This window comes from Papio anubis, chromosome 2 (genome assembly GCF_008728515.1).
Source record: "Papio anubis isolate 15944 chromosome 2, Panubis1.0, whole genome shotgun sequence".
Taxonomy (NCBI): Eukaryota; Metazoa; Chordata; class Mammalia; order Primates; family Cercopithecidae; genus Papio; species Papio anubis.
The window spans coordinates 82,080,894-82,105,279 of NC_044977.1; the positions used below are offsets into that span (position 1 = coordinate 82,080,894).

Here is a 24,386-nt window from a genome sequence, read left to right on the forward strand (position 1 = left end):
CAGAAGGTTCCGTCACCCCAGGTGCCCTCTAGGGTGGACCACTTCCGAGTTCATCCACTGTCAGGAAAAGGCACATGGCATGCAACCGCAGGACCGATGACTAGATGTCAGAGCTGGCTCCCGGTTGGGATATGAGTGACTTTGTGGAGGATGGCGCCTAAATGAGGCATGCCAATTTCCGCACCCGGGTGACGAATATAGGGGCTCCTAAAAGGCTAGCCCAATGTATCTGTATTTCCTTGGGGATTAAACCCCATGATCTTCAGTTCCTCAGAGAACTGAAAGTTGCAACGAGAAATCCAGTAATTCCTGTTATCTGCAGGCTTTATAAGTCAGTGGAGCCTGCGGAGGTGGCCAGAATCCGGCACTGCAAGCGCTGCTGTCTTCTCACGGAGTCTTGAAGCCAGAGCAGCGCCAAGATGTCACAGGAGCTGGCCCCACTGCTGCTTCTCCTCCTCTCCATCCACAGTGCCCTGGCCCTGAGGATCTGCTCCTTCAACGTCAGGTCCTTTGGGGAAAGCAAGCAGGAAGACCAGAATGCAATGGATGTCATTGTGAAGGTGAGTCCCTTTCCTGGGAGGAGGATCCCAGACACCCCTCACACCCTCTCTCCTGTCTTCAGACTTTAAGAGACTCAAGGTACTTAAAGTTGGCCCTTAGGGGGAATGTAGAAGCTGGCTTGGAACAATAACCACTTCAACTCTCTGTGCCTCCTGCCATCATCTTAAAACAGGGGCTCTCTCCAGGATCGCTGAGGGGACTATAGGAGTTGGTAAATAGAAAGCTCTTAACGTAGTATCTGGCTCATTATACGTTCCACATAAGGGTTGGCTATTATGATTTTTATTGCTATTTATTGAATGCCTGTATCAGGCACTATAAGCACATGGTTTCATTTCATCATCTTTATGAAGAGGGACTATTACTCCCCATGCAGAGGTGATGAACAAAGAAAGATGAAGTAATCTTATACAGCTACTCCTCTTCACCAGCAAAGCCCAGCTCCTTTCTCTCTCTTTTCTTTTCTCTTCTTTCTTTCTTTCTTTTCTTTCTTTCTTTCTTTCGTTCTTTCTTTTTCTTTCTTTCTCTTTTCTTTCTTCTTCCTTTCTTTTTCTTTCTCTTTCTTTCTTTCTTTCCCTTCCTTGCTTTTTTCCTTCCTTCCTTCTCTCTCATCCTCACCATCCCTCCCTCTCTTTCTCTTTCTTCCTTCTTCTCCTCCTTCCTTCCTCTTTCCCCCTCCTCTACTCCCCCATTCCTTCCACCTTCACTTAGGCTTTCCTTGGGTGATATATCCAGTGTCTGGGGACACTGCTCGCTTTCTCTGGAGTCAGTTGACTCCGTTTATCTTACAGGGTAATTTATTTTTGATGCTGGCAACTTAACCCTTTCCCAGGACTCTGGAAAGGTACTTATTACCTTAGGAAGCCTGAGGCACTATGGTGTGGTAGGGGGGCCAGGAGCCCTGGGTTCAGATCCCACCTACCAGACTTGTGAGCTTCAGGAGGCCCTGCACCTCCCTGAACCACCAGCTATTCTCAGCAAAACGGCGACCACGCCCGAATACCACCTGTAGCGCTGGCTGGGGAAGAGAACTCAGGGTGCCTGAGGCGCCCAGCAGAGCCTGCAACAAGGCGGGTATTCATGAGCCAGAGCCGCTGCTGTTGCTCTCATTGGGAAGGAGGATTGGAGTGAGGACTGGCAGGCTCTGTTCTTACTTGGATGAGCCTCTCAGACCCGGGTGGCCCTGCCCTTTGGGAGGTACACAAGGCCTTCTAGATGGTGTTGTTTAGCCAGGATAGCAATGCCAAGCCTGTGGGAACCATGACAAGATTGTTCAGTGGGAAACCCTGACATGTAAGGAAATGATTTTCCCCACTTCACACATGGCCCGTGGAACCTGGGTAGCCACTGAGTTCCCATCTCCTTCCTCACTGATGCAACCCGGCTGTCTTTTTGTTCCTTAGTGAGTCCATCATGGGGGCTTGAACTCTGCATCTCCCCTGAGCAGCTCTGTCCTGCAGGGCGTGTCCGAAGTCCTTGTCAAGGCTGCATCACCCTCCCCAACCTACCAACAGGCCATCCCCAAAACACTGCAAGAGCCACCCAACAGCACACTCACAGTCACCCGAGAATGCCAGGCACTCAGAATAGGATTATCTCTAGCGCCCATTGACTAAGCACCTCCTATAGGCCAGGAATTCTATATTCAGATTTAATACTGTGACTTAGGTGGTGTCGCCCCCATTTCATAACTGAGTAAATAGAGGCTGAGAGTGGCCCCTTATCTAGATTTCCATAGCCAGTAAGGGGAAGAGTTGGGGTCAAACACACCCCTGCAGCCCAGCCATAGAAGCTGAGATGCCTTCTCCACTCTTCCGTCCGGATTTATCGCTTCAGAGACTCAGCAGCATCATGCTGCCGTCACCCTGACCTGCACTGGGGAGGCTGGAGAGTGAGGGAGGCCTGCCTTCTCCATCTTGGGTTGGCCCTCCGCATATCATGGGCAGCTGTCCAGATGCCAACCCCTCCCTGGCTGAGTGTCCCCTGTTTGTGCGTTTTCCAGGGTGTCCTTAAAGAACAGAGCTTGTTCAGCAAATGCTCAGTGACGCTAGACCTTGCATCAGACACACCAGGGCACTGAGGATGTAGCAGTGGCTGTGGGAGGCATTGCCTCCCTCTTCACAGAGCTTACAGTAGAGGGCAATGGTTATTTCAGGAGTGCATGCTATGTGCCAAGCCCTTAATGTGCAGTATCTAATTCAGCCGCACAGCCACTCTGATTATTGTGCCCATTTTGCAGAGGAGGCAATGGAACTCAGAGGTGAAGTGAGTTGCCCAAATAGCTGTGGAGCACATAAGTGGCAGAGGGAGGGTTGGAGCCCAGGCTCTTCCCACCATGCTGAGCTGCTCCCTCTTTAGAGGCATGACATAGGGTTTCACAAGCCACCCTCTGGCCCAGATCTTTCTTTCTTTCTTTTCTTTTCTTCTCTTTCTTTTTAATTTTCTTTCTTTCTTTCTTTCTTCCTTCCTTCCTTCCTTTCCTTCTCTCTCTCTCTCTCTCCTTCCTTCCTTCCATCCATCCTTCCTTCCTTCCTCCCTTCCTTCCTCTCTTTCCCTCTTCCTCTCTTCCTTCCTTCTTTTTTTTTTGGACAGGTTCTTGCTCTGTTGCCCAGACTGGAGTGCAGTGGTGCAACCACAGCTCACTACAGCCTTGACCCCCTGGGCTCAAACAATTCTCCCATCTCAGCCTCCTGAGTAGCTGCAACTACAGGTGCACACCACCGTGCTGGCTAATTTAAAAAAAAATTGTAGAGATGGGGTCTCGCTATGTTACCCAGGCTGGTCTCAAAGTCCTGAGCTCAATATCCTCCTGCCTCAGCCTGCCAAAGCACTGGGCTTACAGGCATGAGCCACCATGCCCGGCCTGTCCCGGATATTTCAAGACCCCTCCAGACCATCTCTTCCCCTCTCCCCAGGCCCACTTATAACACACGTTGCTTGGATTCTGTCAACACTAGGCATGCACAACCCAGAAATTCCTCTTCCCCTCCTGTGAACAGAGTCAGGAATTTGGCCTTAGGAAGATATCAGTGTTTCAGGTCTCGGCTCTGGAAGGTTTCCTCCCTGGGACTCTCATCCTGGGAGCCTCCTCTTGAGAAGATGGAGCCAGGGCAAGTATATTTTTCCTGGTCTGAAATTTGAACAGGGAGAACATGTGTCAAGAGGGATTAGAAAATGGAGTATTTGGCCGGGCACGGTGGCTCATGCCTGTAATCCCAACACTTTAGGAGGCCGAGGAGGATGGATCACCTGAGGTCAAGAGTTCGAGACCAGCCTGACCAGCATGGAAAAACGCTGTCTCTACCAAAAATACAAAAATTAGCTGGGCGCGGTGGTGCAGGCTCCTGTAGTGTCAGCTACTCAGGAGCCTGAGGCAGGAAAATTGCTTGAACCCAGGAGGCGGAGGTTGCAGTGAACTGAGATAGCACCACTGTACTCCAGCCTGGCCACAAAGCAAGACTCCATCTCAAAAACAAATAAATAAACACATATAGTGGTCAAGAAGGTGCTCTGTAGTGTAGATAACCTGTTGTCCTGTATTCACTCTGTGTTCAAATTATTAAACCTCATGGAGCCTCAGAGTACCCAACTACACTAGCATTGAGGACCAGCATCAAACAGTTATCATGAAACTGATTAATTGCCGGACGCGGTGGCTCACGGCTGTAATCTCAGCACTTTGGGAGGCCAAGGCGGACAGATCACCTGAGGTCAGGAGTTCGAGACCAGCCTGACCAACACGGCGAAACCCTGTCTCTACTAAAATACAAAAATTAGCTGGGCATAATGGCAGGTGCCTGTAATCCCAGCTACTCAGGAGGCTGAAGCAGGAGATTCACTTGAATCCAGGAGGCGGAGGTTGAACCCAGTGAGCCGAGATTGCACCACTGTGCTCCAGCCTGGGTGACAAGAGTGAGACTCTGTGACTCTGTCTCAAAAAAAAAAAAAAAAAATTGATGAGTCAATGATAAGAGGTAACTCTTATGAAACCCTTCCTATGTGCCAGGCACTGTATTAAGCATGTTATATAAGACAACTCGTTTAACTTATATTAAATAAGTTAGTTAGAAATGCACCTGTCATGTCCTGATAAATTTTGGCCATTACCTCCCACAATTTCTTCTCCATCGAGCAGTTTTCTTTTTTAAATAAGACTTCCATTTTAATTATAAAGGTCTAATTTTTAAATTATATGCTGTATAAATTAAATAATGATTTTAAAAATGAAAATAGTCATTAAAGATGATTTTTAAAATACAGAAACCTGTAAAGAAGAAAGGAAATCATTCATTACCCTCCCACTTGAAGGTAATTGTTCTTGGCATTTGGGTAATTTTCTTACAGGCATATGTAAGTCCGCATGGGTTTCGCAGCAGGGACACCATCCTGTGTCATCAGTTTTGTATTCTGCTTTATATTATATTTCCCATGATGTTCATATTCTTTTAAAACATGCCTTTAATGCTATATAATGCCTTATCCTGTGTGTGCAACCTAATTCATTGAATGATTTTCTGTTTGGCAATACCTAAGTTGTTTCCAATTTTTTGTTGCAATACATCTTTGTCTTTGATCTGTACAGGTAATAATGATTTGTTTCATGCCTCCTACATGGCTGGCACTATTCTAAGTACCCACTTAATCCTCTAGCAACCCCATGAGGGATTGATATTTTCATCCCAATTTATACATGAGGAACCTGAGGTGCAGAGAAATTGTGGATATTTCCTTACAACGAGAGACATTCTTTTTTTTTTTTTTTTTTTTTTTTGAGTTGGAGTCTCACTCTGTCACCCAGGCTGGAGTGCAGTGGTGTGATCTTGGCTCACTGCAACCTCTGTCCCTCGGGTTCAAGTGATTCTCCCACCTCAGCCTCCTCAGTAGCTGGAATTACAGGCACACGTCACCACGCCAGGCTGATTTTTGTATTTTTAGTAGAGACAGGGTTTCGGCATATTGGCCAGGCTGGTCTCAAGCTCCTGACCTCAGGTGATCTGCCTGCCTTGGCCTTCCAAAGTGTTGGGATTACAGGCTTCAGCCACCTGCACCCCAAAGGAAGACATTCTTCAAAGTGGAAAAATTGGGTCAAAGGGCATACCTATTTGAAAATGCCTTCCAGAAAGGTGTGGCAGTCACAGTGACTAAATCAGCAGACTGGCTTGGCCAGTGGCTTCCAGCTCCCAGGAGAGCCCTGCGTGGCTGATGCCATGGAGTTCAAGCTGTCCATGGAAGGCTCCAGCCTTAGGACATTGTTCTCCTCGTCAGTCACTACACGGGTGGACCTCCCACCTGGGGCAGCCTCCTAAAGGCTGAACCCCCAGTCACAGAGGCACCCAGACAGGTAAGTGCTGGTGTCTCTCCCCACTGGGTCCTTCTTTTTTTTTTTTTTTTTTTTTTTTTTTGAGACGGAGTCTCACTGTGTCTCCCAGGCTGGAGTGCGGTGGCGTGATCTCGGCTCACTGCAAGCTCCGCCTCCCGGGTTCACGCCATTCTCCCGCCTCAGCCTCCCAAGTAGCTGGGACTACAGGCGCCCGCCACCGTGCCCGGCTAATTTTTTGTATTTTTAGTAGAGACGGGGTTTCACCATGTTAGCCAGGATAGTCTCGATCTCCTGACCTCGTGATCCACCCACCTCGGCCTCCCAAAGTGCTGGGATTACAGGCTTGAGCCACCGCGCCCGGCCCCCACTGGGTCCTTCTAAAGATGGAACTGGAACATGTGCTCTGGAAAGACAGGACCACTGGCATAACCCTCCTACTTTATGTCTTTGGTGGCTGTGTAAGAGGACATAATTAACCTTGGAGACCAAGTGCAGTGGCTTATGCCTGTACTCCCCACACTTTGGGAGGCCAGGGTGGAAGGATCACTTGAGGCCAGGAGATTGAGGCTGCAGTAAGTCATGATCACACAGCTGCACTCCAGCCTGGGTGACAGAACAAGACCCTGTCTCAAAAAAAGATATTAACCTTGGGGATGCCTTGTCCTTGACCAACAAATCCTGTGTCATTGAGCCCACCAGGATCCCATACACAGAAAGGCCCCTGTGGGCTTGGTCACAGGAAGGGCTGTGGGCTTGGTCTGCACCCTGGCCTCTAGGTGGTTGCTCACCTTGAAGGAGCCTCTCCTATATTCTTTTCTCTCTGAGTGCCTTCTCAGCTTTCAGGGACCATTCAAATGTCACCTTCACTGTGGAGCCCTTCCAAATCCTCCGAATAGAAGCGATTAATTACTCCTCAACACTTCCACAGCTTGTGACTTTTATGTAGCGCAGGTTTTTGTTTTGGTTTGATTTTGGTCTCACATCATAGCTAGCTGTTTCCATTTGTCTGTCTTGCTGGACTGAGTCTTCCAGAGCAGTGACTGGTTTTTCTTTTTTTTTTTTTTTTTGAGATGGAGTCTTGCTCTGTCGCCAGGCTGGAGTGCAGTGGCGTGATTTCGGCTCACTGCAACCTCTGTCTCCCAGGTTCCAGAGATTCTCCTGCTTCAGCCTCCTGAGTAGCTGGGATTACAGGCACATGCCACCATGACCGACTAATTTTTGTATTTTTAGTAGAGACGGGGTTTCACCATGTTAGCCAGGCTGAACTCGAACTCCTGACCTCAGGCAATCTGCCCGCCTCATCCTTCCAAAGTGCTGGGATTACAGGTGTGAGCCACCGTGCCCAGCCAGGACTGTGTTTTAACAGTTCAGTATGGTGGACTTTGTAGTCACGTGGACTTGAGTTCAAATCCTGGCTCTACAACCTATACTGGCTGTATGACTTTAAGCTAGTCACTCCACCACTCTGAGCTTGGTTTCTGCCTATGTTTAATGGACTAAAAAGCATAGTTATCCCATAGGGTTATTGTAAGACTTGGAGTAGGTTTGCAGTAAATGTCAGCTTTTATAGTTATTATCATTATACCTCTTAATTTCTAATCCAGTCTGTTACCTTTGCTGACTAAGGGCTTAATATTTATTATTATTATTATAATTATTCAAGCAAAGCCAAGAGGCAGGATATTGTGGGGAGGTCATGAGCAAGGGGCTCTGGGCTTGAATGGTATAGGTTCAAATTCTGCCTCCACCACTTTCTAGTAGGGTGACTGGGAGTGTAATTTACTCAACTTTCTCTGAGCCTCACGCTCATCTTAAAAATGTATATAACAAAAGCATCAACCTACCTCAGGGAGTCCTTCATTTAGTTCAGAGTAGAAATTATTTTAATAAGCACTCAATGCAATGCTTAAAAACAGTAAGTGTCCAATAAAAGGTTTTATTTATCTGTGGTAAATGACCTCAACCCCTGGGGATTCTCTTTCTTGCAGGTCATCAAACGCTGTGACATTATGCTCCTGATGGAAATCAAGGATAGCAACAACAGGATCTGCCCCGTACTGATGGAGAAGCTGAACGGGTAACATGAGGAAGGGTGGGCCCGCTAGGGCTCAAGGTCAAGTGCAAGGGCATCTGAAAGCTCCAGGGATCTGAAAGTAATGTGAGATCCCACACTTGACCACCAGTTCACATAGCCTGTGCTGCCCAGGATTCCAACTCCCTTAGCCACGGTCCTGAGAACTTTCTTTTTTTTTTTTTTTTTTCTTTTTTTTTTGAGACAGAGTCTCGCTCTGTCGCCCAGGCTGGAGTGCATGGAGTGCAGTGGCACGATCTCGGCTCACTGCAAGCTCCGCCTCCCGGGTTCATGCCATTCTCCTGCCTCAGCCTCCCGAGTAGCTGGGACTATAGGCGCTCGCCACTACGCCCGGCTAATTTTTTGTATTCTTTAGTAGAGACGGGGTTTCACTGTGTTAGCCAGGATGGTCTCGATCTCCTGACCTCGTAATCCGCCCGCTTTGGCCTCCCAAAGTGCTGGGATTATAGGCGTGAGCCACCGCACCCGGCCTGAGAACTTTCAACCAGCTGATTTTACTGTGATAAAACAGAATAGGGGAAATAGATGAGGGGTCTGGACACAGAAAGAAATGAAAAAAGCAGATGAGGCTGAGCTAAAAAGTATGGTTATGAAGAAAATGTTGGAAAAAAGAGAAAAGATTAAAAACCAACAGTAGAAGAAAGATCAATAAAATTACGATATGCTCACACACTGGAATATTATGCAGCTGTTAAAAGTCACGCTGGTGGCCAGGTGTGGTGGCACGTGCCTACAGTCTCACCTACCTGGGAGGCTGAGGTGGAAGGATCACTTGAGGCCATGAGGATTAGGCTACCGTGAACCATGATCACCCCACTGCACTCCAGCCTGGGCCACAAAGCAAGACTGTTTCTTTAAAAAAAAAAAAAAAAAAAAAAAAAAAAAAAAATTCATGCTTGCTACAGAATAAGTTAGAGCTAAATATTCCAGCATGGAATAATGGCTGCAATGTATTGAAAAAAAGCAAGTTGAGAATTGCAGGTAAAATAGCCCTTTTGAGTCGTCATGTTACATGAATAAGGGTGTATTTGTGTTTCCATGTGCATAGAAGAGGAAAGATTGGAAGGATGCTCTCCAAACTATTAATAGTGGTTACTTCTGGGGGGTGTGGTCAGAAAGTTGTGGTAAAAGGCGTTAGTGAAGGAATGAGGGACACTTGCTTTTTATTTTAGTACTTTTTAAATTTGAGACTCTGTCACCCTGGCTGGAGTGCAGCAGCAAGATCTCGGCTTACTGCAACCTTTGCCTTCTGGGTTCAAGCGATTCTCCTGCCTCAGCCTCCCAAGTAGCTGGATTTACAGTCATGCACCACTATGCCTGGCTAACTTTTGTATTTTTAGTGGAGTCGGGGTTTTGCTATGTTGCCCAGGCTGGCCTCAAACTCCTGACCTCAAGTGATCTGCCTGTCTCAGCCTCCCAAAATGCTGGGATTACAGGCGTGAGCCACTGCACCTGGCCATCTCAGCATGAAACACTTAATAGGGACTTTTGAACAAAAGCCATGTCTGGGTCTTGGGCAGGGGCGAGACGAGATGGTAGATCCCGGTGCCATCATCCCGTAACCTCCGGGCTTATCCATCATAGGGAAGGAATGTGTAGGACAACTGTAGGGACAGGCAAGAATCCATGTCAGTCTGCCTAAGGGCTTCCCTTATAGTGAGGGAAATGAGTGAGGGACCTGCCTGAGTCACTCAGCCAGGAAGTGGCCACGCCTACCGCTGAACTTGCATCACATCTGATCTGATCTCATAGCCAGTGCTCTATTCTTTGTCATCTCAGCCTTCCTTGGAGTGGTCCCAGTCAGGTTTGTGGGAGACTGAGGGGACAGGTTTGTGGGGGACTGAGGGGTCAGGTGGGCTCCAGGCATCTCCAGCACAGTCCATCTGGGGCAAGTCTTTTCACCACCATTGGTCTTGGCACTCCCCAACCTGTCTAGACTGTCATGGACTCCAGGCAGAGCCAAGCCTGTTTGTCCCTTTATCCCCCACAAGCCAGGATAGGCCTTAGTCACTTTGCAACTGAGTCACCACAAGCAGTTTGGTAACTCAGGACTTGGCAGGCTATGTTCAAAATAGGGCCAGCCTCCTCAAAGTGGAAGCCCAGCAGAACCTACTGTTCACACTCCTGGGGCCCCAGGGGCCAGGTCTGCCTTAGAATAATGCATCTGAAGTTCCAGGAATTTCTGTAAGATTGGCTTCAGACAAGCCCTAGATCTTTTTGTGAGCAGACAATGTGAAACTGTGTTAGGCTTTGCCCAGAGTGGAGTTATCAGTAGGTTTGGCAAACACACAGAGAGTCCGGTTTCCCTGGTGCAGGTGAGGGGCAAGGTCAATGGGACTTCATGGCTGTATCCCCAGCACCCAGGATACAAACAATAGTGAAGTGAAATCATGTTCCCAAGGCTTGTGAGAAAATGCCTGGGGGCTTTCAGAGGAGAGAATATTCTTGCTTATCATAAATGCTCAGGAGTGGTTCATGGACACGGACAGGTGGCTTGATGACGTTTATTCCACCAGAAAGCATAAGCTGCAGCTGCAGCCATAGGCATGAGTGGGGTCAGGGGCTGATTCTGGCCCAGATCGTCTTCTAGGGTCTCAGTGGCCTCCTACAGGTACAGGCCAAAGCATGCGGGTTTTGGGGTGAGTTGGATCTAGGTTCATATCCCAACTTGGCCTTGCAAACCATAAAAAGGGGATAACGATAATACCCTTCTCATAAGACAAGAAATAATGGCTGTAAAGATCCTGGCAGATGCCACATTCCAGCCAATCAATGGTGGCCCTTCTTACTGGACTCAAAGGTTATGATGAACAGTGGCCCTTCCACACATTGGGTGTATGGGGGCAGATTGGAAAGAGAGGAACATGTACAGTAGGGGAATGTTTATTCTTTAAGATGCGGTGTGAAACCTTTCTTTTCTAGAAATTCAAGGAGAGGCATAATGTACAACTACGTGATTAGCTCTCGGCTTGGAAGAAACACATATAAAGAACAATATGCCTTTCTCTACAAGTGAGTATCATCTGTGCTCCCTAGAACATGGCCACTAACAAATCGTGAATTGAATCAAAATGCATGTCTTCTCTGCAAAACCAAATTTGGATCTCTAACCAATTCTCAGTGTTGATCAAAATAACTGCTGTCAAAACTGGGGGCTTATGCAAAGTATTAACTCTTCAAGCTGAAAACACAAGGGGTCTCCTAACACCTCATTTGTTGGTTGGCTCCATGGTTGCCAGGCCAGGAGTTCTTTACTCCTCATAGTCAAGTCCTGGCCCAAGGCTGGAAAGCTGAGGTGCTCAGCCCAGCTGATTCCCGAACTTCATATTCTTTTCCTCTTCCTGCTAGTAATTTCTTAAGTCTGAACATTAACCTGTGGGTGCCACAGATAACTAGTATGGCTCATATCTTCAGCTCCCAGATTCTCAACAGCTCCCTGGCTGTTGAGAAGAGTTGACTCAGCCTTGCTCTCAGGAAAATGACCCCATGCTTGAGCCTGCTCTGGAGTCTAAGAAAGCCAAGGGAACCTACATCTCTGCTTTATGAAATTAGTAAGAAAAGGGCTGACTCAGCTGGGAGGATTTCCTTTTCTTTCTTCTAGGGAAAAGCTGGTATCTGTGAAGAGGAGCTATCACTACCATGACTATCAGGATGGAGACGTAGATGTGTTTTCCAGGGAGCCCTTTGTGGTCTGGTTCCAGTCGCCCCACACTGGTAAGACCCGCAGGCCTCTCTCTCGAGGACCTCCCCAACGGCCCATGAATGGGCAGCAGCCTTGAGCATGAGCTCAGGTTTATGCAGCCCGTTAGGGAGGCATTACGCTGGATGTGACAGTGCATTGCTTCTAATACCTCAGTGTAGACGATGCAGTTCGGTGTGATGGCACCAGGCTTGCTTCTCAGAATGCTGAAACTCAAGACTTCCCCAGCCTGGAACCCACTTTCTGGAAGCAATGGTAGCTCCCCTCTCTCTGAAGAGTTTAGGCGCATGGAAATTTTCTGCAATTCCTTGGTTTCTGTCAAGTACAACCCTTCCTTCCTTTTAAAAAATCCTGGCTGGGCACAGTGGCTCACGGCTGTAATCCCAGCACTTTGGGAGGCTGAGGCAGGTGGATCACCTGAGGTCAGGAGTTCGAGACCAGCCTGGCCAACATGGTGAAACCCTGTCTATACTAAAAATGCAAAAATTAGCTGGGTGTGGTGGTACGTACCTGTAATCCCAGCTACTCGGGAGGCTGAGGCAGGAGAATTGCTTGAACCAGGGAGGCAGAGGTTGCAGTGAGCCAAGATCGTACCACTGCACTCCAGTCTGGGCGATAGAGTGAGACTCTGTCTCAAAAAAAACAAAAAACAAAAAAAACAATTCGTAAGCGATGGCTTAGGCGAACCGCTAGCCTGGAGGCTCACTCTCCCTCTGGTCACTGCATTGCAGACTCCTCCACAGACTGCAGCAGGTGAGGAAATCCAAATGGATTGCTCCCTGAACTCTAACAACAGTACTTGTACTGGCCCCTGATTAAGTGCCAGCCTCCTGTAATCCTTGCAATGACTACAAGGTAGGGAGTAGGATTATCTCCACTTTACATTTCAGGAAACTGAGGTTTAAAAAGGCGTGAAGTCACCCAGCTGCTGAAATGGACAGGCCAGGGTTGTAACCCAGGCCACCACCTCAGGAGCTCATGTTCTTTTTTTTTCTGTTTTTCAGACAGGGCCTTGCTCTGTCATCCAGTCTGGAGTGCAGTCCCATGATCTTGGCTCACTGCAACCTCCGCCTCCTGGGCTCAAGCAGTCTTCCCACCTCAGCCTCGCAAGCAGCTCAGACTATAGGCACGCACCACCACACTCAGCTAATTTTAAAATTTTTTGTAGAGATGAGGTCTCGCCATGTTGCCTAGGCTGTTCTGAAACCACTGAGCTCAAGCCATCTGCCTGCCTTGGCTTCACAAAATGCTGGGATTACAAGTGTAAGCCACTGTGCTCAATCAGGAGCCCATATTAACCACTATGCAATGCTCGATGGAGTCAAGAATCAAATACTTTTTCAGTACCTACTATGTGCCAGGCTCTGTTGAGGGCATTGGACCAGACGGAGGCGGTGACATTGGGCTGTGACCTGAAGAAGCCAGCCATACAGAGGGCTGGAGAAAGGGCATTCCAGGTGGAGGACACAGTGAGCACAAAAGCTCAGAAGTGGGAAGGAGGCTGGAATATTTAGGGGGACCAAAAGAAGGATGGGGGAGTGCAGTGGAGGCCTGACGAGGAGAGCCAGCGATGAGGGTGTGTAGGGCCCTGGATGCAGCCTGCTGGGCTGAGTTCTGGCTCCTGTCTGTGTGACTTGAGCAGTGACCACCCCACCGCCCTTGTCTGTTGAGGTAAGAGTGGGAATCCGGGCTGAGAATAAGGGGAGGTCCCAGGAGGAGGTGCTCAGAAAGTGACAGCTGCTGTTAGCAGGTGGGCCAGGCACGGCTTCCGAGGGTCACGCACATTGCCACACTCAGGCTCTCTCAGTCCTCCAATGGTGGGGGAAGGTTTTCAGACACTTCACAAAAGTCTTTCATGAAGACCACGCTAATTTTTAAATAGCTTTTTGGAACTTTTGTTCTTAATTACAAAAGGAGTATAAACTGACAAGCCTCATTTTTTTTTTTTTTTTTTTTTTTTTAGATGGAGTTTCGCTCTTGTTGCCCAGGCTGGAGTGCAGTGGTGTGATCTTGGCTCACCACAACCTCTGCCTCCCAGATTCAAGTGATTCTTCTGCCTCAGTCTCCCGAGTAGCTGGGATTACAGGCATGCGCAACCACGCCCGGCTAATTTTGTATTTTCAGTAGAGACAGGTTTTCTCCATGTTGGTTAGGCTGGTCTTGAACTCCTGACCTCAGATGATCTGCCTGCCTTGGCCTCCCAAAGTGTTGGGATTACAGGAGTGAGCCACCACACCTGGTCAATTTTTCTTAATTAGAAAATTTTCGACTGGGCTTGGTGGCTCATGCCTGTAATCCCGGCACTTTGGGAGGCTGAGGCAGCTAGATCACAAGGTCAGGAGTTCGAGACCAGCCTGGCCAACATGGTGAAACTCCGTGTCTACTAAAAGTACAAAAAATTACCCAGGTAATTTTTTACAGGTGGTAGTGTGCACCTGTAATCCCAGCTACTCAAGAGGCTGAGACAGGAGAATTGCTTGAACCTGGGAGGTGGAGGTTGTGGTGAGCTGAGATCGTGCCACTACACTCCAGCCTGGGTGACAGAGCAAGGCTCCATCTTGAAAACAAAAGAAAAACAAAGAAAAAGAAAATGTTTTTCCTTAGTACAAAAACCAAACAGATTTATTATTTTTGAAAAGCAGAAAATAGGCTGGGCGTGATGGTTCACACCTATAATTCCGGCACTTTGGGAGGCGGAGATGGGTGGATCACCTGAGGTTGGGAGTTTGAGACCAGCCTTACCAACATGGAGAAACCCCGTCTCTACTAAAAAAATAATACAAAACTAGCCAGACTTGGTGGCACATACCTGTAAACCCAGTTACTTGGGAGGCTGAGGCAGGAGAATCACTTGAACCTGGGAGGTGGAGGTTGCAGTGAGCTGAGATTGCGCCATTGTACTCCAGCCTGGGCAACAAGAGCAAAACTCTGTCTCAAAAAGAAAAAAAGAAAAAAAAAAGAAAACCTTTAAAAAAAAGTAGAAGATACAACCATAAATATATACAATTTTTAGCTGTCAATTTAAAAAAAGAAGAAGAGGGATAAAATACATCAGAAACAAAAGAAAATAGATTTGCCACACACACACAAATGAGAAAATAAAAGCACCCACAATGCCAGCATGGAACACAGTTGTAATAAGTAAAATGTTCATTTAGAAGCAGAATGCTTGTTCCCTGGTACCGCAAAGAAAAATCAACATTCAGATAAAAAGTTTTCTCAGCAAGCCAATTTTACTTTCTGCAGAAAGGGTGCTCCTCGCAGATGGAACAATGGTGAGAGCACACCTGAATAAAGGAGGGAAGCAATTTTTATCCTTTACTCAGCTTGTCCCTGCTACTGTGTCCTGTCTCTATTGGTTGGAGCCAGACCACACAATCTAAGCTAACCTGACTGGCTAATAATTTAAACCTTTCCTAAATAGGTAAAGGCAAGGGAGAACAAAGGAAAAGAGGAAGTTGCTTATGCCAAATAGGGAAGGGGCAAAGGCTGTGAGCTGGAACGTGCCTGCGAGCATGTCCAGCACAAATATCTTGGTTAAGGTACAAGGACATAGAATGTACTACATGCCTGTAAGCATGTCTAACAGCTACACAGGATAGGGCTTAACAAAGAGTTATTAACACAAAGCAAGGAGGCTTGAAGGAAGTTAGTCTTTAAAAGAAACTATTATTTCTAACACTTATGATTTATTCTTTAACAAGAAAGGAAACTTCGAAGAGGAAACTGTTTTACTTTCTACAACAGTCTACCAGTTTTCTCTTAGCCATGAAGGGCAACTGGGAGAAATGAGTCTTTTGTGTAGTAAAAATAGGCAGCCGAATGATCCCGAGATCATTAAAATCTCAGCCACTGGCCGGACCCTCTGGGAACAGGGGACCCAGACAATGCAGCCTGTGCCTTCTGGAGGGGAGAGCCTGTTTCCGTCCAGCAGTGTTTGTGAGACCTTGACAAGGGAAGTGTGTGACCTCTGCCTCTTTCCTGTTCCTCAGCTGTCAAAGACTTCGTGATTATCCCCCTGCACACCACGCCAGAGACATCCGTTAAAGAGATCGACGAGTTGGTTGACGTCTACATGGACATGAAACACCGCTGGAAGGCAGAGGTGATGACTGCTGTGTCAGCCGAATTCCCATCTAGCAGGGGCAGGCTCTGGTCCCTGAGTGGGATGAGTACCTCTCCAGGGAGGGGGAGAGGGCAGGGCATGTGCAGGCTACCACCACTTACAGCCTTCTTTAAGGCCTTTCTTCACCCCTAAGTATCCCTCTTGCTAAATCTGCCTGGGTACCCTGCACGTGGGCTTTGGGAATTCCCACACTTTCCCATTAATAACAGATGCCAACATTTACTGAGTGAATAGCTAGTGCCAGGCACTGTGCTGAGACTTGACATGGACAAGTTTATTTAATCCTCCCAATAATCCCTTGAGGTAGCTACAGTACCTTTCTCATTCTCACTTTGCAATTGAGAAGTGTGAGGCATAGAGCAGTCAGGATTGTTTCAGTTGCAAGGGACAGAATCTTAACATGGCTCATGAAAAGAAGGAGCAATTGATTGGTCTGTGTAACTGAAATGTCCAGGAGTACTTCAGGCATAGCTGGATCCAGGGCTCAGACAAGAGAATCAGGGCTTGATTTGTCTCTTCCTTTCCATCTCCTGGTCACCCTTTCCTCTACGTGGCTCCATTCTCAGGTTGGCCCCACCCATGGGATGGCAAGATGGCCAGCAGCAGCCTCCAGACCAACTGATAAATTTTCTTTCCCACAATGCAACAAATACTGTGGGACTGAGTCTCGTTGGTTCTGACTGGGTCACATGTCCATCCCTGAACCAATCGTTGTGATCAGGGTGTTGAGATACTCTGATTGGCTAAATCTGTGTCCACCCCAGTTTCACCCCAAACTCACAGTTTGAGGTGCAGGAGGGATGGGTGGTCTCCCAAAGAAACTTGGAGTGCTGTTTTCACAGAAGGGGGCACACATTTGCCATCCCTATAGGCTCAGTTCTGTCCACTTTTGGAAGAGAGGGATGCACCACTTGTGGCTGTGAGGGTCTGTGAAAGCTCTTCACAAATATGGAAGTGCACCCAAGAGTTCTTCTTCTGTATTTCTCTTTTCTTCTTTCGGAATGTGACTCCTGTGATCCCCCTTCCTCCTCCTGAGTTCCACTGCTCCAAGTGCAAAATGAATCAAATAGACTGTGAACATAGTCCATCAGAGCTGGAGCATGGAAAAGACCAGGGGTGTATTTCATTGCTTATTAATAAATAGGTCAAAAGAAAGATTCTTTCTTTCCAAAAATTATGACATCATTCACTTATTAAACAAGAATGTATTGAGCACCTATTGAGTGTCGGGCTGTGGGGAGGCATCAGTGGCCTAAAAGTGAACAACAGGGGAAACTGCTTCAGTGAAGCAGACTTGGATGTGATTCTTTCTTTTTTTTTTTTCTTGAGATAAAGTCTCACTCTTTTCCCCAGGCTGCAGTGCAATGGTGCAATCTCGGCTCACTGCAACCTCCACCTCCCGAGTTTAAGAGATTCTCCTGCCTCAACCTCCTGAGTAGCTGGGACTAGAGGCACCTGCCATCATGCCCAGCTAATTTTTGTATTTTTAGTAGAGACGGGGTTTCACCATGTTGGCCAGGCTGGTCTCGAACGCCTGACCTCAGATGATCCACCTGCCTCAGCCTCCCAAAGTGTTGGGATTACAGGCCTGAGTCACTGCGCCCGGCTGGGATGTGATTCTTGACTTCACCACTTGAACCTCCCAGTCCTGTGGCCTAGAGCAGGTCACTTAATCTCTCAATCCTGTTTCTATAGAGGTTAGTGGGCTCTTCTACCTCCTATTGTTTATTGCCGTGAGGTGTAAATTTAAAGACACCTAGTGCTAGGCCTGGCACATAGTGAATGTTCAGCAAATCATGTCTATGTTAGCAGAAGCTGGTGATCACTGAGGTTAAGAATGACCCTCTGTCCTCAACTGAACCCGTCAATCACGGGGAGAATCGTGATCACTAAGATCAAAATAAAATGTTCTTGAAGAAAACTCTAAAGTCAGCAATGCCCCACCAAACAATAGCACAAACAAGGAAATCTGGCACTTCCTCTGGATTGTGGAATGTTGAAAATTCTGTTCCAAGAGCTGTGCGGGGAAAAATATTTCCAAGATAGAAAGTTTCTGTTGGTGGCCTTGGGTGGGGGTGGACAGCTCACTTGATGGTCCCCTCCCCTGAAGATGCCTCTCACCTCCTCAAGGAACTGAATTTTCACAGAAATAAGTTTCCAACTTCAAAACAATAGGAGAGAAAGAGTGATGCCAGGGCTGCCAATACACCACCCAAATTCACTTTTCCTGCTTGAAAACAAAAGGCGTTGATTCATTCGTGTGTTTACACCCTACAGCAGTTTGAGCCAGAGACAAAAGATGTGAGGGATAGATTTACTGAATTTTTTTTTTATTCACACCTGACTCTGCATGCTGACATGGAATTGTGGTGACTCAGAACAGCAAACATTCTCCTTCCTGTTAAGAACACCCTCACTGGTACGCACTCGCCTGTCATCGACTCATCAAAACTATGACTCAATTTTAAACAACAAAAAGACATTTTTAAAGACCCTGTATTCATTTGCTAGAGCTGCCATAACAAAGTACCATACCAAAGACTTGAGAGCGTAAACAATAGAACGTGAGTTCATCACCGTTCGGGAGGCTAGAAGTCCCAGATCAAGGTGTGCCAGCGGGGTGGTTTCTTTTGAGGGCCTCTCTCCTTGGCTTGTAGATGGCCATCGTCTTCCAGTGTCTTTACACTTTTCTGTGTCCTAATTTCCCCTTTTTACAAGAACGCCAGTCATACTGGATTAGAGCCCATTTTACCTTAATTCCCTCTTGAAGGTTCTATCTCCAAATACAGTCACCTTCTAAGGTGCTGGGGGTTAGGACTTCAACACAGGAATTTGGCCCGGGTGGGAGCAGGGTAGACACGATTCAGCCCATAACAGACCCTGTTGTTCACTGGGCCTGGGAGGCGGAGTCTTTGCTAGAGACCCACATGAAAGCATTCTGCAGCAGCATCCACCAGGTGACAATTTCAAATCTTGTCTTTTAGAATTTCATTTTCATGGGTGACTTCAATGCCGGCTGCAGCTACGTCCCCAAGAAGGCCTGGAAGAATATCCGCTTGAGGACCGACCCCAGGTTCGTTTGGCTGATCGGGGACCAAGAGGATACCACGGTGAAGAGGAGCACCAAGTGTGCATATGACAGGTAGGAGGCCCTGCAGGGTGCTGCTGGCTCAGCACAGTGCTTGGTGTGCACTAGGAAAGGCGCAAGGTGGCTGGGCACCGTGGCTCACACCTGTAGTCCTAGCACGTTGGGAGGCCTCGGCGGGTGGATCGCTTGAGTACAGGAGTTTAAGACCAGCCTGGGAAGCATGACGAAACTCTGTCTTTACAAAAAATACAAAAATTTGCTGGGCATGGTGGCAAACACCTATAGTCTCAGCTACTCAGGAGGCTGAGGTGGGAGGATCGCTTGAGCCCAGAAGGTGGAGGCTGCAGTGAGCCAGGATCGCACCACTGCACTCCAGCCTGGGTAACAGAGTGAGACTTAGTCTCAAAAATAACAAATAAAAATAAAAATAAAAAAAGCACACTGCTTGGAGAGCTGAGTCCATTAAATGTCAGGCCCCTCTACTGGGTACCACATGCAGTGTATGAACCTCAGGACCCTATGCAGTGGCCCTGGGCATTGTAGCTTAGCAGAGGTAAGCACTGGCTTCGGTGTCAGACAGGCCTGGATTTAAATCCTGACGTTACCACTTCATATGTCTGTGACCAAGAGACAGGCTCTCTGTGTCTTTCATTTCCTCCCCTGTAAAATGGAAATTATCCTAGTGCCTCACTCATGAAGATCTGATGTAGAGTCAATGAAATAGCATGTCATGCTGCTAGCACAATGCCTGGCATGCGGCAAGTGCTCATTACATTAATGGGCTGTTCATTGTTCCATAACAAAGACTTACCACAATTGATTTGCCCAATCCCTATCATTGGGCATTAGGTTATTACCAAGGGTTTGCTGTTATAAATACTGCTAAAATCAATATCCTCTGTACATTTTATGCAAGTACTTGTGATTTCCTCAGGAAACAACCCCCAAAATGAGACCAATTAGTGCAACGGTATTTGTACTTTAAAGCTTCAGGTATATATTCCTAAATGCAAATGTGTACATTTAAGTCCAAGCATTCCCTTGTGCTTTTTAAAGTCCCTTCAGGGATTTTCAAACAGCTTTCATCTTTGCTCCTTCAATGGGCACAGAGTGGGGAGTGCCTGAGGTGTGTGAATGTTAGTGATCTTCCATCACAGAGACCACAGGTGGGGAAACCCCTAGAAGTCTGGTCCCAGGTGGTGGCCACAGTTCCCAGAGCTCAGCCTGCCACGAGGAAGTGTGAGATGACCATCTGCATGAGAGCTACCAGGCCACTCGTTTTCACTTCTCAAGTTTCGAGGTCTAGCTTTCATTTCCATCCCATGACCTCCTTTGTTCCTCTTGGAGCTTTTGAGGCTGGTGTTTCCTTTGCATAAGTTATTACTCTGCAAAGTGGAAACCCAAGGTGGGGAGTTACAGGGCACTAAGTGCCCAGACCGTCCCCGCCCCCTATTTTGAAGGACTTCCAGCAAAGCCGGGACGATGGCCACTCATTCACTCACTCGCACATGGCAGTTGTGTGCCCTTGGGTAGGTCAAGTCCCTTCTCCAGCGCCATTCGTCTCCCCTGGCAAATGAGTGGGAAGTGATTGAAAATGATACAGAAGAATCAGAAGGCAACATGGCCACGGTAGATCGGGAGGGGGTAGAACAGGTTAGAAAAAGATGTTTACTAAAAGGATCCTGATTTTATACACATGTATCCCAAAGGATGGTGGGATTACATGTGACATTTTAATGATTCATTTTTTATTTTGATGCTCTGAATTTTGTTTCTCATAACCATATGTAGAACTCTTCTGGCTTTTTTTTTTTTTTTGAGACAGCGTCCTGCTCTGTTGCCCAGGCTGGAGTGCAGTGGCACGATCTTGGCTCACTGCAACCTCCGCCTCTTGGGTTCAAGCGATTTTCCTGCCTCAGCCTCCCAAGTAGCTGGGATTACAGGCATATACCACCATGCCTGGCTTTTTCTTTCTTTCTTTTTTTTGTTTGTACTTTTAGTAGAGATGGGGTTTTGCCATGTTGGTCAGGCTGGTCTTGAACTCCTGACCTCAGGTGATCCACCTGCCTTGGCCTCCCAAAGTGCTTGGATTACAGGTGTGAGCCACCATGCCCGGCCTCTCGTGGCTTTTAAAAAGTCATAGGCCAGGTGCAGTGGCGTATGCTGTAATCCCAGCTACTTCTGGAGGCTAAGGCAGGAGGATCACTTGAGTCCAGGAGTTCAAGGCTTTAGAGCAATGTGATCACATGCCTGTGAATAGCCACTGCACTCCAGCCTGGGCAACATAGTGAGACCTGTCTCAATACAATAAAATAAAAAGTGAAATTAAATAAAATAAACTGAGAAAATAAAAAGCCATAAAAATGATGTTTTAAAAATGGAGTTAGACAATATGGTCTCAATTCCAGTCTTTGTTCCGTGTTCACATATTTATCAAACACCTCTCAAGTGCTGAGTGCTGGGGGATCATGCAAAGATGCCCAGGATCTGGCCAGTGCCTTGGACCAGCCTCGGAAAACTTCACATGAACACTGGCCTGGTCCTGCACATCCCTGGAAGAAGTCAGAAATAGAGGAGCCTTAAACATCTCTTTCTTTACTTTCTGAGTCTTAAAGAAAGCTTTCACAAATCTCTAATTTGATGTGAAGAATTTACATTTGGGTTGAATTAAAAGCAATAGCCCGGGTGCAGCGGCTTACACCTGTAATCCCAGCACTTTGGGACGTTGAGGTGGGTGGATCACCTAAGGTCAGGAGTTCAAGACCAGCCTGGCCAACAAGACTAAACCCCGTCTCTACTAAAAAATACAAAAATAAGCCAGGCATGGTGGCACACACCTATAATCTCAGCTACTTGGGAAGCTGAGGCAGAAGAATCGCTTGAACCTGGAAGGCAGAGGATACAGTGAGCTGAGATGGCGCCACTGCACTCCAACCTGGGCAACAGAACAAGACTCTGCTTCAAAAAAAAAAAAAAAAAAAGTTAGTTGCGGTGGTGATGTTAGCAAATGCAGATACCAAAACTGTCGATTAGAATGGGGAAGGCCCAGTGGGCACTCATGAAATGGCAGTTTGACTCACCTCGCCATTCCTCGGTAAATCACTCAGGACCACGTAGACTACAACTGCATCACCCAGCTTGGGATATGTTAGTTTGTTTCCAAAACTCATTTGACTACCTCATTCTTACTTTTTGTCATTACTGCAAAGCACATATGCTGTGATTTTTCTCTATATTTTTCATTAAATCCCTTAATTTCTTATTGAAATAAATTTTTAAAAGAAATTTCATGGCTGGGCGCGGTGGCTCACACCGGTAATCCCAGCACTTTGGAGGCCAAGGTGGGCGGATCATGAGGTCAGAAGATCGAGACCATCCTGGCTAATATGGTGAAACCTCGTCTCTACTAAAAATACAAAAAATTAGCCGGGTGTGTTGGCGGGCGCCTATAGTCCCAGCTACTCAGGAGGCTGAGGCAGGAGAATGGCGTGAACCCGGGAGGCAGAGCTTGCAGTGAGCTGAGATCGTGCCACTGCACTCCAGCCTGGGTGACAGAGCAAGACTCCATCTAAAAAAAAAAAAAAAAGAAAGAAAGAAATTTGATACTAGCAAGAGTAAGAAAGCAGCAGCATTTGCCATAAATTGAAGGTAGTGTGAGAATTAAGTCCAGTGAAAGTCATGCATTGTTAAATTCTGCCTTAATTCTCTTGCCTGCAGAATGCTCAGAAATGGCAGCCTACTCTCTGTCAACATGGACTGAGGGAGGTATTAAAGACAAACCAGCACCTCCCTGAGAATTTCTCCATAATCAAATCAGGGAAAGTGAAAATAATTGAAAAGAGAACAGCGTTCTCAGTACACAAGTCATTGTTGTGTGGGATAGTGTGCATGTGTCATATAAAACCTCCTACTCCACCAGGGACATTGCCCACACTGGGAGATAGTGTCCTGGTGTCCACAGAACCATGGCAGGGACTGATCCTATTTCACAGTTGTAGGCACTGTCCTTTAGGGTCACAGGCTAAAACCAGGTCTGGACTTTGAGTGCCACATGAAAGGGCCAGGCTGCTCAGTCAATTCTAAACAGCAAACATAGACTTTGGTTTGATCTCAGCAATCACAGGTTGGATTAACACAACTGTTTTTCCTCCCCTTGTTCCAGGATTGTGCTTAGAGGACAAGAAATCGTCAGTTCTGTTGTTCCCAAGTCAAACAGTGTTTTTGACTTCCAGAAAGCTTACAAACTGACGGAAGAGGAGGTAAGGCTGCCATCTTGTCTTTCTATGCCATTGTCCTAGAAAGATGAGTTAGCCTGGGCAACATGACGAGACCCCATCTCTACAAAAAATTCAAAAAAATTAGCTGGGCATGGTGGTGCATGCCTGTGGTCCCAGGCTGAGGTGGGAGGATCACCTGAGTCCAGGAAGCAGAGGTTGCAGTGAGCTGAGATCGCACCACTGCACTCCAGGCTGAGCAACAGAGTGAGATCCTGTCCAAAAAAAAAAAAAAGAAGAAAAAGATGGGTTGATGTCACCCTTTGAGGTCACTGCTGAAGACGGAAGACACAATATTGGGCACTAGACCTTGAGTTTCAATGCCTATGATTTTGTGATTTGAGGCCCTGCCAAAATTTCTCGATCCAGCTGGTCTTGGAATAACACTTACCAGTGTGTGCTCTGTGGGGTGACTTTGGGCATTTCATCTCCCCTTCCTGGTCCTGAATTTGCTCATCGCTAAAATGAAAGCATCTCCCAGGCATCTCCTGATTTCCATATCTACCTCCCTTTTCTCCTTACAGGCCCTGGATGTCAGCGACCACTTTCCAGTTGAATTTAAACTACAGTCTTCAAGGGCCTTCACCAACAGCAAAAAATCTGTCACTGTAAGGAAGAAAACAAAGAGCAAACGCTCCTAGATCCAAGGGTGTCATCTTATTAACCATTTCTTGCCTCTAAATAAAATGTTTTTAACAGATACATGAACTGCTCCCTGCACTTAGAAAACAAGACTGATCCAACTGCTTTCATTTTTTGACCTGAATTTATTCTGACTTGAGCCAAATTGGAAGGAGAATCTTTTATATCTCTTTTGGCCTCATACCTCCCCTGAATTGTCCAAAAGGGAACCAGGGGCATTTGTAGCCCAAAATGATGGTCTTCATGCCCTGAGCCAGAGTCCCATCCTCTGTCACTGGGCCTGCTCAACCCTGTCATGCGAGAGGCCGCAGGGGGAGGAAGAGCGTCGGCTTTCAGTTCTCCTGAGGGGTCCTGTTCCACGGCCTTGACCAGAAACACCAAGGCCCCAGCTGCCCCTGTGATTTGGGCAATTAACTGTTTTAAGAATCTGCCCCCTCCTGTGTGAGGTCAGGCCACCATCACGTCTCACAGGGTGAAGGATAAAGGCCACTCCTGCCTGGTTTCTCTGCTTTCGAATTGTCCTCCTCCAATTCAGTCAGCCCAGGAAGCACCAGTGTCATCCTCTGAAATACTAATCTGACCG

General features: G+C 47.2%; 1 protein-coding gene across 1 annotated transcript; it reads left to right on the forward strand.

Moving 5' to 3' along the window:
* Positions 1-23,863, forward strand: DNASE1L3 (deoxyribonuclease 1 like 3). Its single transcript, XM_003894252.5, has 8 exons — positions 1-560; positions 7,870-7,958; positions 10,896-10,985; positions 11,575-11,687; positions 15,666-15,778; positions 18,784-18,941; positions 23,050-23,146; positions 23,686-23,863. Exons 1-8 carry the CDS (start codon positions 420-422, stop codon positions 23,800-23,802), a joined length of 918 nt encoding a protein of 305 aa, XP_003894301.1. The 5' UTR covers positions 1-419; the 3' UTR covers positions 23,803-23,863.
* Positions 23,864-24,386: the final 523 nt, after the last annotated feature.